General features: G+C 47.1%; 1 protein-coding gene across 1 annotated transcript; it reads left to right on the top strand.

Annotated features, from left to right (window-relative positions):
• Positions 1-929: 929 nt before the first annotated feature.
• On the top strand, positions 930-3,162 carry LOC141023384 (uncharacterized). Its single transcript, XM_073500213.1, has 2 exons — positions 930-1,121; positions 1,208-3,162. Exons 1-2 carry the CDS (start codon positions 1,019-1,021, stop codon positions 2,080-2,082), a joined length of 978 nt encoding a protein of 325 aa, XP_073356314.1. The 5' UTR covers positions 930-1,018; the 3' UTR covers positions 2,083-3,162.
• Positions 3,163-13,073: the final 9,911 nt, after the last annotated feature.

The raw sequence follows: 13,073 nt of genomic DNA, 5'->3' as shown, positions 1-13,073 counted from the left end.
TCAAGTGCCGGCGAAGGAGGACAAGGAGGAGAGCAAGAAGGCCAAAGGTGGCCTCCATTCTGAAGGTACACCAAACACTATGTCCGGGGAGATTGGGACTCCCTCTTCTGAAGACAAAAGAGAAGGAGAAGCTGAGATCCCTCCCCATGGTAAGAAAAGGAGCACCTCCAAAGATTTGGAGGTAAAGGCTCCCAAGCGAGGGAAGATGTCCCTTTCAGGCGGTTCGGGTTCGGGAGACGACGTTGACGTGCAGTTCCACCGTAAGGACAAGCCCTTAGCCGAATCGTAAGTGAACAAGGGTGTCTTAAACATATCCCGTTCTTTTCCGGTTACAAGGATAACATTTAGAACATATGTTTGCAGTCCGGCACGCAGTCTTCCTCAACAGTCCTCTTCCTCGAGGGATCTTCTTCCGGAGATGATGGAAAGCGAGACGCCTCCTCTGACCTCCTCGCCCACTAGGGCGGACGACTTTGAGGTGTCGTCCCGGAGGATCTTTCCCGATCAACAAGTGGTGCGAGGGACAGTGAAGACCACGCCCGAAGGTGATACTTCGGTCATCCCGGGTCCAGGGCGTGCGGCCCCTACAGGGACCAATAGTAAAGATCCCAGACTATCCAGTTTACAGCCGGAGACGACTCTAGGGTCGAGTAAACATGTCCCTTTAAAGGGAGTCCGCACTCCTGCAGCCGCTTCCAGGAATCCGGAGGCGCCGGATACATTGATGGACATGTTGCAACATGTGTCCGTCTCAGAGGAACATCGTACCTTAATGGGTACGGTAGTTGAGAGGATTCTATCCGCGAGAAGCGGATTAAACGAAGCCTTCACGGGCCTGCTACGAGGCTTTGAGGTATGCAATGAAATATCTTCAATTGCACTCTACGTGCAAAATGCGCCTGTGTATAGATAGTAGCCCCTGAGACTCTGGTTGGCGTCCAAAGGGAGGCAATCAGAGGATCGGAAAATATATGCCCGAGAAATAATCTAATTAATTGGAACACAGGCAATTTCATCCATGGCGACTGCCCACGCTACAGAGGTTGCAGGTCTGAAGCAGAAACTTGATGTGGCGGATGATGACAGCATGCTTATTAACAGGCGGCTCGACGAGGCGCAAGGTATGCTTTGGGGTGGTCAGTATATGTATGTATAATAACATGAGCACGAAGCTGAGAATTATATACTAAGACATGCATAACTGCAGATGGTGCTGCTGCGGTTGAGACCCTTCGGGCTGAGCTTGCCCGAGCCAAGGAGCAAGCCAGGATGAGTAATGTGGCTGCCAAGAAGGCAGCTTATGAGTTAAAGGCCGAACAGGCAGCTCGGCGCCAGTGCGAGGAGAGAATATCTTCCATAGAGCGAGATCTAAAGGATGCCGCTGGCAAATGCCAAACACTCGAGGAGGAGAACAAGGCCAAAGTAGCCGAACTCGACAAGGCCTTACAAGAGGCGAGAGAAGCACGTTCCGAGTCTAGAGCGGCTCGGGAGGAGATCCGACAAGTTGGGGAGATAGCGGCCGGTAAGCCCTTTCTATTACAGACTAAATTCGGCGATCCGAAGTATGCCCCACTTAATCAAATGTGGAGTTCTCCAGACGCATTCTTGGACTTGCCGAAGAGTGTCTCCGATGCGGTGCAGTTTTTCCAAGCGCAAGAAGGGCATGCAACGGAGAAGCTTTTCTGGTCGCAATTCAGCATGCCAAAGCGTCCGCTGTTGCTGAACGAACAGATGGCCCAGTGGGCCGAGCTCCACAAGATATCCGGATCTGCCATGAAGGACGTCGTGGTCCGGCTGTGGCCGACTGAGTCAATTCCGAATAGTTATTTCGGCTTGGTGCAACGACTTGTTGATGCGGTGCCGCGTATCGACGCCGTTAAGCGGTCAACGTGCATTGAAGGTGCACGGATGGCCTTTGCCCGCGTCAAGACGTACTGGGCGAAGATGAAGGCCACCGACATTGCATCAAGGAGTCCACCCGGGGGCAAGGACCATCACACGACGGAGAATTATTTTGAGGATGTCCTAGAGGGCGCCCGCTTGATAGAGGGTCAGTGCTCGAAGGATATGATATTTGAGTGAATGTACCAAAATTGTGAAAACAATATTATGATATATTAAGGCTATGTTTTTTATACTTTTGCCTGAAAGTTTTGGTTCCTCCTGTGCGGCCGTTTTTTGTATAATCTGAAAGTTTGCCAGTCATCGGCTTTAGCCCCCTCGCATATAATGCGGGGGTGTTCGGAATAGCAACTGACTACACTTGACCCAACGTCTTGGTCCGTGAAGGAGGTGTCAGTGCGGCGAACTAGGCAATCGGACTATAGGGTTTTAACACCTTCACTTAGCCATAGGAGTTTGACGGTGGGGCTACGATATAGCCCCTTGTATGTACACGTTTATCCGGATACGGTGCGTTATTTGGGTGACCAGAAGAACGGTCCTTCGTGTAGTACGGAAGAAATCACGAAAGATTCTGATAAGTCCTCGAGTGGTTGACCAGCTCTCGCCGCATCATGACAGTCAGTTTTCGGCTTTCTCTACTGAGGTGCTCATCCGGATAAACCAGGACACAATCGCAGTAGTTCTCCCTTTACTACCCTAGCCGATAGAGCGGAACGTAAGGTAGTAAGCACAGGAGCCGGGCAACCCAACTATTGACCAAAGACATGATTCGGAGCTGATGCATATAAGGCCAAACTCGTGACGCCGAAGTATGCTATAAAGCTGTTCGGACTTTTTGGCAACGCATATGTTGCCGTGTCGAGCCCCTGGCGATTTGAGCCGAGGTGCGTGTGTGAAACAACCGAAGAAGCAAAATTCAGTTCTGAAAAAAGCAAATACTGAATACGGATTATGTTCACTGGAATCTGATGGATACGTCAAACGTAATTTTACAGATTACACCACCACTACCCAGGCTATTTGACATGCCAGGGGTCGAAGGCTGGGGAAAAAGGCACTTTACAGGTTTGAAATAAAGTGTGCGGTCATTTGGACCTCCTGTCGCACGTCTGCGCTGCCTTTGCCTCGGCGAAAAGATTCCTTAACAGGATAGCCGTTGGTTATTCATACAAAGCCGAACTCAGAAAGAGTCCTTGTAAGTTCGTAGGATGAACAGGTTTTGATTCACCTGTAGTAAAAGAAAAATAGTTAGAAAAAAGAAAATGGCTATAGGAGTGCGAACCATATTGTAAGCCTGTCCGTATTGTGCCTCCGCCGACGACCAAGGTATTTTAAGCGCAGAGTGATGCATGCGCGATACAAACTTCGTGAGTATATGAGACGAACAACGGAGGCCGAACTGCTAATCCAGCTCTGAAATTGACCAGTCCTGTGTAGTAGAGGTCGGCGGCTTAATGGCCGATGAGATAAGTGGCTTAATGGGGCCGCTTTGCACTTCGACTGCAATAGCCGCAGTATGCTCCTCTGTATGGAGGGAGCGTTCCGTATTTACGTCTATCGTGATGACGCCTCATGGGTCGGGCATCTTAAGCTTTAGATAGGCGTAGTGCGGAACCGCATTAAAACGAGCAAAAGTGGTCCATCCGAGCAGTGCATGGTAGCCACTGCGGAATGGGACAATATCGAAGATCAAGTCTTCGCTTCGAAAGTTGTTCGGTGAACCGAAGACGACTTCCAATGTAATTGAGCCCGTGCAATGGGCTTCTACACCAGGTATTACTCCCTTGAAGGTAGTTATGGTGGGCTTGATTCTCGAAGGTTCAATGCCCATCTTGCGGACAGTGTCTTGGTAAAGTAGATTAAGGCTACTGCCGCCGTCCATAAGGACTTTCGTGAGATGGAATCCATTGATAATTGGGTGGGTGATCAGAGCTGCCGAACCTTCGTGACGAATACTGGCTGGGTGGTCCTTGCGATCAAAAGTGATCGGGCAGGCCGCCCATTGGCTAAATTTTGGGGTGACCGGCTCTATGGCGTATGCATCCCGTAGTGCGCGCCTGCGCTCCCCTGTAGGGGTGTGCGTCATGTATACCATGTTTACGGTTTTCACTTCGGGGGGAAATTGCTTCTGATCCCCGGTGTTCGGCTGGCGAGTCTCTTCGTCATCATTGTCACCGGGTGGCCCCTTCCCCTTGTGTTCGGCATTAAGCTTGCCGGCTTGTTTGAAGACCCAACAGCTTCTGTTGGTATGAGTAGCTGGTTTATCGGGGGTGCCATGAATCTGGCAGGGCCGATCCAGTATCTTGTCCAAATTGGATGGTCCGTCTCTGTTTGCCTTGAATGGCTTTTTTCGTTGACCGGGTTTGGGGCCGCTAAATCCGGCGTTGACCACCGTGTCTTGTGTTCCTTCATTGTTATTTCGACACTTGTGTTTGTTGCATCGTGGCTTGCCGTTGCCGTCTCGAACTTCGGAAGTGCCTGGATCACTGGTGCTGTTGCTTCTACGAGCGAGCCAGCTGTCTTCTCCCGTGCAAAAGCGGGTCATCAGAGCGGTAAGGGCTGCCATGGATTTTGGTTTTTCTTGACCGAGGTGGCGAGCTAGCCACTCATCCCGGACGCTATGTTTGAAGGCCGCGAGGGCTTCGTCGTCCGAACAATCGACAATTTGGTTCTTTTTAATTAAGAATCTAGTCCAGAGCTTCCTGGCTGACTCTCCGGGCTGCTGGATGATGTGACTTAGGTCATCGGCGTCTGGTGGCCGGACATATGTACCTTGGAAGTTATCGCGGAAGGTGTCTTCCAAGTCTTCCCAGCTGCCAATGGAATTTTCTGGAAGGCTGTTTAGCTAGTGCCGCGCTGGTCCCTTTAGTTTTAGTGGGAGGTATTTGATGGCGTGGAGATCATCACCACGAGCCGTGTGGATATGATGGAGAAGAAAATCTTCAATCCATACTGCGGGATCTGTTGTTCCATCGTATGAGTCGATATTCATGGGTTTAAACCCTTCCGGGAATTCATGCTCCATTACCTCATCGGTGAAGCATAAGGGGTGAGCGGCGCCTCTATATCGGGCCAAGTCGTGACGTAGCTCGGATGGAGACCGTCTGCGGTTTTCGGCTCGGGCGTGGTTATGTTTGTCACGTTCGGCTAAATGGCCATTGTTGCGCGTCAGCGTACGCCCCCGCGATCCGTAGATCGATCTGGTCTGACCTGCTCTACTGTCTAGGTCCTACCGTAGGTCATATGTATAACCCCGAGCAGTTATGTCTCTGTCTTTACGGCGAGGTAGTATGGGCTGGTGTTCGGCTTGAGTTGCCGCTTTGTCCCGGCCACGTGGTGGTCGGTCAGCCGCATTACGCGCTGATGGCACGGGCTCCAGCGCCTCTTCATCAAATCGGGGTAACAATTTGCGCTTCGGGTAACTTTTGGTCGGGCGTTCGAGGCCGTATTCCTCTGCTGCCAGGATGTTGGTCCATCTGTCATTGAGCAGATCTTGATCAGCTTGAAGCTACTGCTGCTTCTTTTCAGGCTCCTTGCAGTGGCAATTAGCCGACGCTTAAAGTGCTCCTGCTCGAGAGGTTCCTCAGGCATGATAAAGTCTTCGTCACCGAGGCTCACCTCATCCTCGGAGAGTGGGAGGTAATTACTGTCCTCCGAGTCTTCGTTTGCGGCCTATTCCTCAGGGCTGACCTGCCCATCTTCTCGATCGTCCTGTTCGGCAGTTGGCTCGTCGGGGTCTTCTTTGTCTTCGGCACCATCCGGAGTGTTATTGTCTCCTGTGCCAGTATTGATGTCTTTTCTACGGCGTGATTTAGAGCGGCGCCGCTGACGCCGGTGCTTTGGCTGTATCTCAGGAGGTTTATCCTCAATTGGGTCTTCTTTGTCATCGTCGTTATCCTTTTTGGGTGTATCCACCATGTACACATCATACGAAGAGGTGGCCGTCCAACGTCCAGTAAACGGCGGGTTTTGGGCCTGCTCATCTCCGGCATCGTCGTCCATACCGTCGATGTCTTTGGAGCCGTAATCGAGCATGTCAGTTAAGTCCTCGACAGTGGCTATGAAGTGGGTGGTGGGTGGGAGGCAAAATTCCCAGCTCTCAGCCCCTAGTCTGGGCTGGGCATAGTTTGGACGTTGCTCCTCTGTGATAACAAGGGATCGCATTAAGTCCAGAGCCTCGCTTAAAGGCGAGGTTTTGCCAGGGAGGAGAGCGCTGTGGAGTACGGCATGAGGGAGGTTCCCTGGCCGGACTCGCATGATGCTGGCCCTGAGAATTTGGAGCCAGTGTCCGGAGAAGAGTCCGGCTTCACGATGGTTGCCAGTGACACTACTTCCTCCGACTCTCCCGTACTGGGTTTGGTAGCTGCCGACAGTCCGGCGGACTCAGGAAGTCCGCCTTCGGGCATGGCGACGCGCTCCGGATCTAAGGCCAGCGCGGAAGTTGGGGTCGCGAATCCTTGGAAGATCAAGTCTCCCCGGACGTCAGCGACATAATCCAGGTTTCCAAAACTAATCTGGTGACCTGGGGCGTAGCTATCGATCTACTCTAGATGGCCAAGTGAGTTGGCCCGTAGTGCGAAGCCGCCGAACACGAAGATCTGGCCGGGAAGGAAAACTTCCCCCAGGACGGCGTTGTTGTAGATGATTAATGGAGCCATCGAACCTCTTGACGACGACGCAGCGGAACTCTCAATGAAAGCACCAATGTCGGTGTCAAAACCGGCGGATCTCGGGTAGGGGGTCCCGAACTGTGCGTCTAAGGTCGATGGTAGCAGGACATAGGGGACTGATACGTCTCCAACGTATCTATAATTTTTGATTGTTCCATGCTATATTATATTCTGTTTTGGACATTAATGGGCTTTATTATACACTTTTATATTATTTTTGGGACTAACCTATTAACCGGAGGCCCAACCCAGAATTGCTGTTTTTTTTGCCTATTTCAGAGTTTCGCAGAAAAAGAATATCAAACGGAGTCCAAACGGAATGAAACCTTCGGGAACGTGATTTTCGGAACGAACGTGATCCAGAGGACTTGGACCCTACGTCAAGACATCAACCAGAAAGGCACGAGGTAGGGGGCGCGCCTACCCCCTGGGCGCGCCCTCCACCCTTGTGGGCCCCACGTTGCTCCACCGACGTACTTCTTCCTCCTATATATACCTACGTACCCCCAAACTACCAGATACGGAGCCAAAAACCTAATTCCACCGCCGCAACCTTCTGTACCCGTGAGATTCCATCTTGGGGCCTTTTCCGGAGCTTCGCCGGAGGGGGCATCGATCACGGAGGGCTTCTACATCAACACCATAGCCTCTCCGATGATGTGTGAGTAGTTTACCTCAGACCTTCGGGTCCATAGTTATTAGCTAGATGGCTTCTTCTCTCTTTTTGGATCTCAATACAATGTTCTCCCCCTCTCTCGTGAAGATCTATTCGATGTAATCTTCTTTTGCGGTGTGTTTGTTGAGACCGATGAATTGTGGGTTTATGATCAAGTTTATCTATGAACAATATTTGAATCTTCTCTGAATTCTTTTATGTATGATTGGTTATCTTTGCAAGTCTCTTCGAATTATCATTTTGGTTTGGCCTACTAGATTGATCTTTCTTGCAATAGGAGAAGTGCTTAGCTTTGGGTTCAATCTTGCGGTGTCCTTTCCCAGTGACAGTAGGGGCAGCAAGGCACGCATTGTATTGTTGCCATCGAGGATAACAAGATGGGGTTTATATCATATTGCATGAGTTTATCCCTCTACATCATGTCATCTTACTTAAAGCGTTACTCTGTTCTTTTGAACTTAATACTCTAGATGCATGCTGGATAGCGGTCGATGTGTGGAGTAATAGTAGTAGATGCAGGCAGGAGTCGGTCTACTTGTCTCGGACATGATGCCTATATACATGATCATACCTAGATATTCTCATAACTATGCTCAATTCTATCAATTGCTCAACAGTAATTTGTTCACCCACCATAATACTTATGCTCATGAGAGAAGCCACTAGTGAAACCTATGGCCCCGGGTCTATTTTCCATCATATTAATCTTTCAGCACTTAGCTATTTCTGGCGTCGTTTTTATTTTGTTTTCTTTACTTTGCATCTTTATCATAAAAATATCAAAAATCTTATCTTATCATATCTATCAGATCTCACTCTCGTAGTGACCGTGAAGGGATTGACAACCCCTTGATTGCGTTGGTTGCGAGGATTTATTTGTTTGTGTAGGTGCGAGGGACTCGTGCGTGGCCTCCTACTGGATTGATACCTTGGTTCTCAAAAACTGAGGGAAATACTTACGCTACTTTGCTGCATCACCCTTTCCTCTTCAAGGGAAAACCAACGCAGTGCTCAAGAGGTAGCAGGGACACTATGTTTACCCAGGTTCGGGCCCTCTCTATGGGGGTAATACCCTACTTCCCGCTTGATTGATCTTGATGAATATGCGTATTACAAGAGTTGATCTACCACGAGATCGTAATGGCTAAAACCCTAGAAGTCTAGCCTATATGATTGTCATTGCCTCTACGGACTAAACCCTCCGGTTTATATAGACACCGGAGGGGACTAGGGTTACACAAAGTCGGTTACGGAGAAAGGAATCTTCATATCCGATCGCCAAGCTTGCCATCCACGCCAAGGAGAGTCCCATCCGGACACGGGAGAGAGTCTTCTGTCTTGTATCTTCACGACCCATCAGTCCGGCCCACGTTACATAGTCCAGACGCCCGAGGACCCCTTAATCCAGGACTCCCTCAGTGGGGCACTTCAAAGGTCTGGTCTCTTTTGTTGTTCCATTTCACTAAGCGAAGCAACACTTTTTCAACACCCACCCCCGCTTGTCACTATATAGCGTGTCAAGTTTCTCTCTTTTTAGTCGGGATTTATTAGGTGTGAAGTGAAGTTCACCATAAGCACTAGCTATATGCCTAACACAACTCTATGAATCAAGGGGGTGCTGTGAGGAAGACTTATTTTCTTTGTATATTGATATGAGGATCATGGTCAAACATTTCTTACTTTTGTTGAGTATCACTTGAATGAGGAGTCGTCTCAATCCGTTGATTGTCTCGTATGAGTGTAGGAAATAAAGATCTGAAAAGGAGCTGGAGGTTTTGCCTCAACACATTCCATGAACGTTATTTCATTCAATGCCATTTTTCTTCTCCTCTGTTTGCCCACTAACTCGACTGAACCTAAGATTTTTATGGAACTGATGTAGCAAACAAAAAGGAAGATTTATTTGACCGAAGACATAGTGTTTTCAAATGTGTAGTTCCTCAATCACCACTCCAATCAATTTACCCAACACTCCACCTACGGACTACGGTCGCAAGACCTAAACTCAAAAGAAATAACATGGCCCGCACAAGCGGTTGAGCATGTGGTTTAAGTCGATACAACGTGCAAAATGTTACTTGCCCACTGTATAATCGGTTAGTTTCTGAAAATTTAAATCCCGATTATGTAGGAAAATCACTTCTTTCTTTTGTTTTTTATGAATATTTGTTATAAGCAAAAGAGAGTCAAGAACCATCTTTTGATGGGCTGATGGAGTCGAGGAAGATTCAGATACTCACATTTATACATAGTTACATACATACTAGTTTTTCTAGGATACGCACAGGCGTGTGTATCATACTCATACATTATAGAAGGAAGGGACACACACATCAATATTATGTATGGATCTATCTCTAGCCTTCGTCATTCTAGCATGTGAATATGATAAAAAGACGTGAGGCTAGAAGGTATATCATGCTCCTGCTAAAAATATAAGGTGTATTTAGAGAATTTTTTTGTTGTGTTTGACTAATTTTCCCCCTAAATTCTTAATAGTGCAACTGCACTATTTTGCAGAAACGAGCGCACCCTTGCGCTGTCATCCAGCACTGTACATGTTACTGTGACATGTGTCTATGGTGGACCCGCGTGGTACTAGTAGTGGTAGTGCGCAGGGTATGGTGTAAGGATTGGCTGCATGCATGTGATGATGTCATCTCACTTTATTCTGTTACAATTTTTTCAAAAAGCTACAACTTTTTAACCAAGCATCAGAACGAAGATCCGGTTACACTGTTAGGTTTCTCGCGACGAGCTCTTCAAAACTAGATCTCATATTGATATGTTTTCGATGTTTTTTTTTCAAAAACAACTTTGGCTCTAGATGAGGCAACTTTTGTGCTAAACGAAAGCAACTTCCTTGCATCATGTATATTACTGAATTTACCTAGTACTCCCTCCGGTCCTTTTTAGTTCGTATATAAGATTTGTCTGAAGTTAAGACTTGTAAAGTTTGACCAACTTTATAGAATAAAATACCAACATTCACAATGTAAAATCAATACCAGTAAATGTGTCATGACTTAATGTTTCATATTGTATAATTTTAGCATGGTAGATGTTGATATTTTTTCATATAAATATGGTCAAATGTTGTGAAGTTTGACTTCAGACAATTCTTATATGCAGAGTAAAAAGGACCAGAGGGAGTAAGTATATAGTAGACGCCATAGAAATCATGCCAACACTTTCGTCAAAAGTGAAAGGACTACTGACCGAAGTCATGGGAGAAAGCAACACTACATGGAGACAACTTTCAGCACTAAATGAGGCAACTCCTGTTATGAAGGTGCATATAACATATATTATGCATACATATTCCTGTTTTATAAAAAGCAGATTTCTCCTGGTTGTCTACCATGACTATGAAGTTGCTTATAGCATCACCAGTAGGCAACTTCATCATGTTTGTAGGAAACTTAGAAAAACAATGATAAGTAACTCCACAATATTATAGGCAACTAATTTGCAAAATAGGCAACTGAGCAGGAATGGCAGGCAACTGGGCATCAATGGTAGGCAATTTCATTGTATTTGTAGGAAACTTAGCATCAACCGTAGGTAACTGACCCTCTATGATAGACAACTGAACAACCACGATAAGCAAGTTGGGATATTGTTAGCAAAATTCACAGGTACACATAATGTAGTGAAGTTGATTGTATACGACACTAAAGGCGCCTTATGTTTTGTATGTTTTTCTCGATTTTATACAAACCAACCTAATAGACAGTCCTACTAGGCCAAAAAAAAGAAGTTGCTTCTATATACCACTAAAATTGCATCCATTGCACCCAAAGTTGCGCATGATTTTTTACATGAAACCTACCCATATGGGATCTAGTTTGAAGAACTCGTCATGAGAAACCCAACGGTGAAAACAGATCTGAATTCTGATACTTCGATCAAAAGTTATGACTTTTTCAATTTTTTGAAATGACAATTAAATACACATGGGACATAGGTCTTGGTTCATTATATGGTAGCGTACGTAGGCACAGAGAAGATGGTGGGAGGGGGACCAGGTGGCTTCCTATTCTGGTGCTATATTTGGGACGAGGTGGTCTCTTTCCTGAAAAGGAGGGTCTCTCGATCAAAAGAATGAGCGCGCATGCGCTCCCTGGCCACATCCAGTTTTTTTTTGCAAGAAAACTTTTGACCTATTAATCAACTGTCAAGGTAGTATAAAGAACATAAAAATAAATTATGTCTAGGTTCATAGACCACCTAACATGACTATAAGCACTGAAGCGAGTTGAAGGCGCGCCGCTGTCATCGCTCCTCCCTTACCGGAGCCGGGCAAACCTTGTTATAGTAGACAATCGGGAAGTCGTCGTGCTAATGCCTCATAGGACTAGCGCAATAGAACAAAAACCGTCGCCGATAAAGAAAAGCGTAGATCGGAAGGATCCAACTTTGTAGGATCGAAAGTATGTCTAGAGGGGGGGGGGGTTATTAGACTACTTGACCAAATAAAAATCTATCATTTTCCCAATTTTAGTTGTTGGCAGATTTTAGCAATTATGACAAGACAAGCAATCAACCTACACATGCAATTCTAAGAGTATAGCAGTGGAAAGTAAAATATTGCATATGAAGGTAAAGGGAAGGGTTTGGAGAAGGCAAATGCAATGGAGGCACGAAGATTTTTGGCGTGGTTACGATAGGTGGTGCTATTGTACGTCCACGTTGATGGAGAGTTCAACCCACAAAGGGTAACGGCTGCGTGAGTCCACGAAGGGCTCCACCCATGAAGGGTCCAGGAAGAAGCAACCTTATCTATCGCACCATGGCCATCGCCCACGAAGGACTTGTCTTACTCGGGTAGATCTTCACTAAGTAGGCAATCTCCTTGCCCTTATAAACTTCTTGGTTCAACTCCACAACATGCCGAAGGCTCCCAAGCGACACCTAACCAATCTAGGAGACACCACTCTCCAAAAGGTAATAGAAAGTGTGTTGATGATGAACTCCTTGCTCTTGTGCTTCAAATGATAGTCTCCCCAACACTCAACTCTCTTACACAGATTTGGCTATGGTGGAAGAAGGATTTGAGTGGAAAGCAACTTGGGGAAACCTAGAAATCAAGGTTCAAATGGTTGGAATGGAATCTCTTGATCTCAACACATGAGTAGGTGGTTCTCTCTCAGAAAATGGATGGTGGAAGTGTAGGCACGTTCTGATCGCTCTCTCTTTTTATGAAGAGGGGGCGGAGGGATATATATAGCCTCCACACAAAATCCAACCGTTACACACTTTTGCCTCATCTCGGTGGCACCAATCTGTACAAGAATGTGAACATTAGGAATCTCAGTGGGACCGACTAGAACAACTTGGTGGGACCGATGTGCTAGGGCTTAGGGAAAACTTCATCTCGATGGCGCGATTGCATCAACTCGGTGGGACCAAAGTGAAGCAATAAGCAACAGAGAATCTGTCAAGCCAACTCGGTGAGACCGATTGCATAAACTCGGTGGGACCGAAGCGAATGCAACAAGTCATTGCTGGCAAGGCCATCTCGGTGGGACCGAGATCCATATCGGTGTGACCGAACTGTTAGGGTTTCTGGCAGTGGCTATGTCAAAATGAACTCGGTGGCTCCGGGTAGAAAGAATCGGTAGGGCCGAGTTTGGATTTTAGGTTTGGACATATTTGGAAGGAGAAAGTGGCTGGGGGCTTTGGAGCAATATCACTGAGCACTTTGAGCAAGTAGACCATTAAGCAACACCTCATCCCCTTTAAATAGTATTGGCTTTCCTATGGACTCAATGTGATCTTGGATCACTAAAATAGAAATGAAGAGTGTGGAGCTTTTGCCA

The sequence above is a fragment of the Aegilops tauschii genome, chromosome 5 (genome assembly GCF_002575655.3).
Source record: "Aegilops tauschii subsp. strangulata cultivar AL8/78 chromosome 5, Aet v6.0, whole genome shotgun sequence".
Taxonomy (NCBI): Eukaryota; Viridiplantae; Streptophyta; class Magnoliopsida; order Poales; family Poaceae; genus Aegilops; species Aegilops tauschii.
The sequence above is the reverse complement of the archived record's forward strand: the minus strand, read 5'-3'. Positions and strand labels throughout refer to the sequence as shown.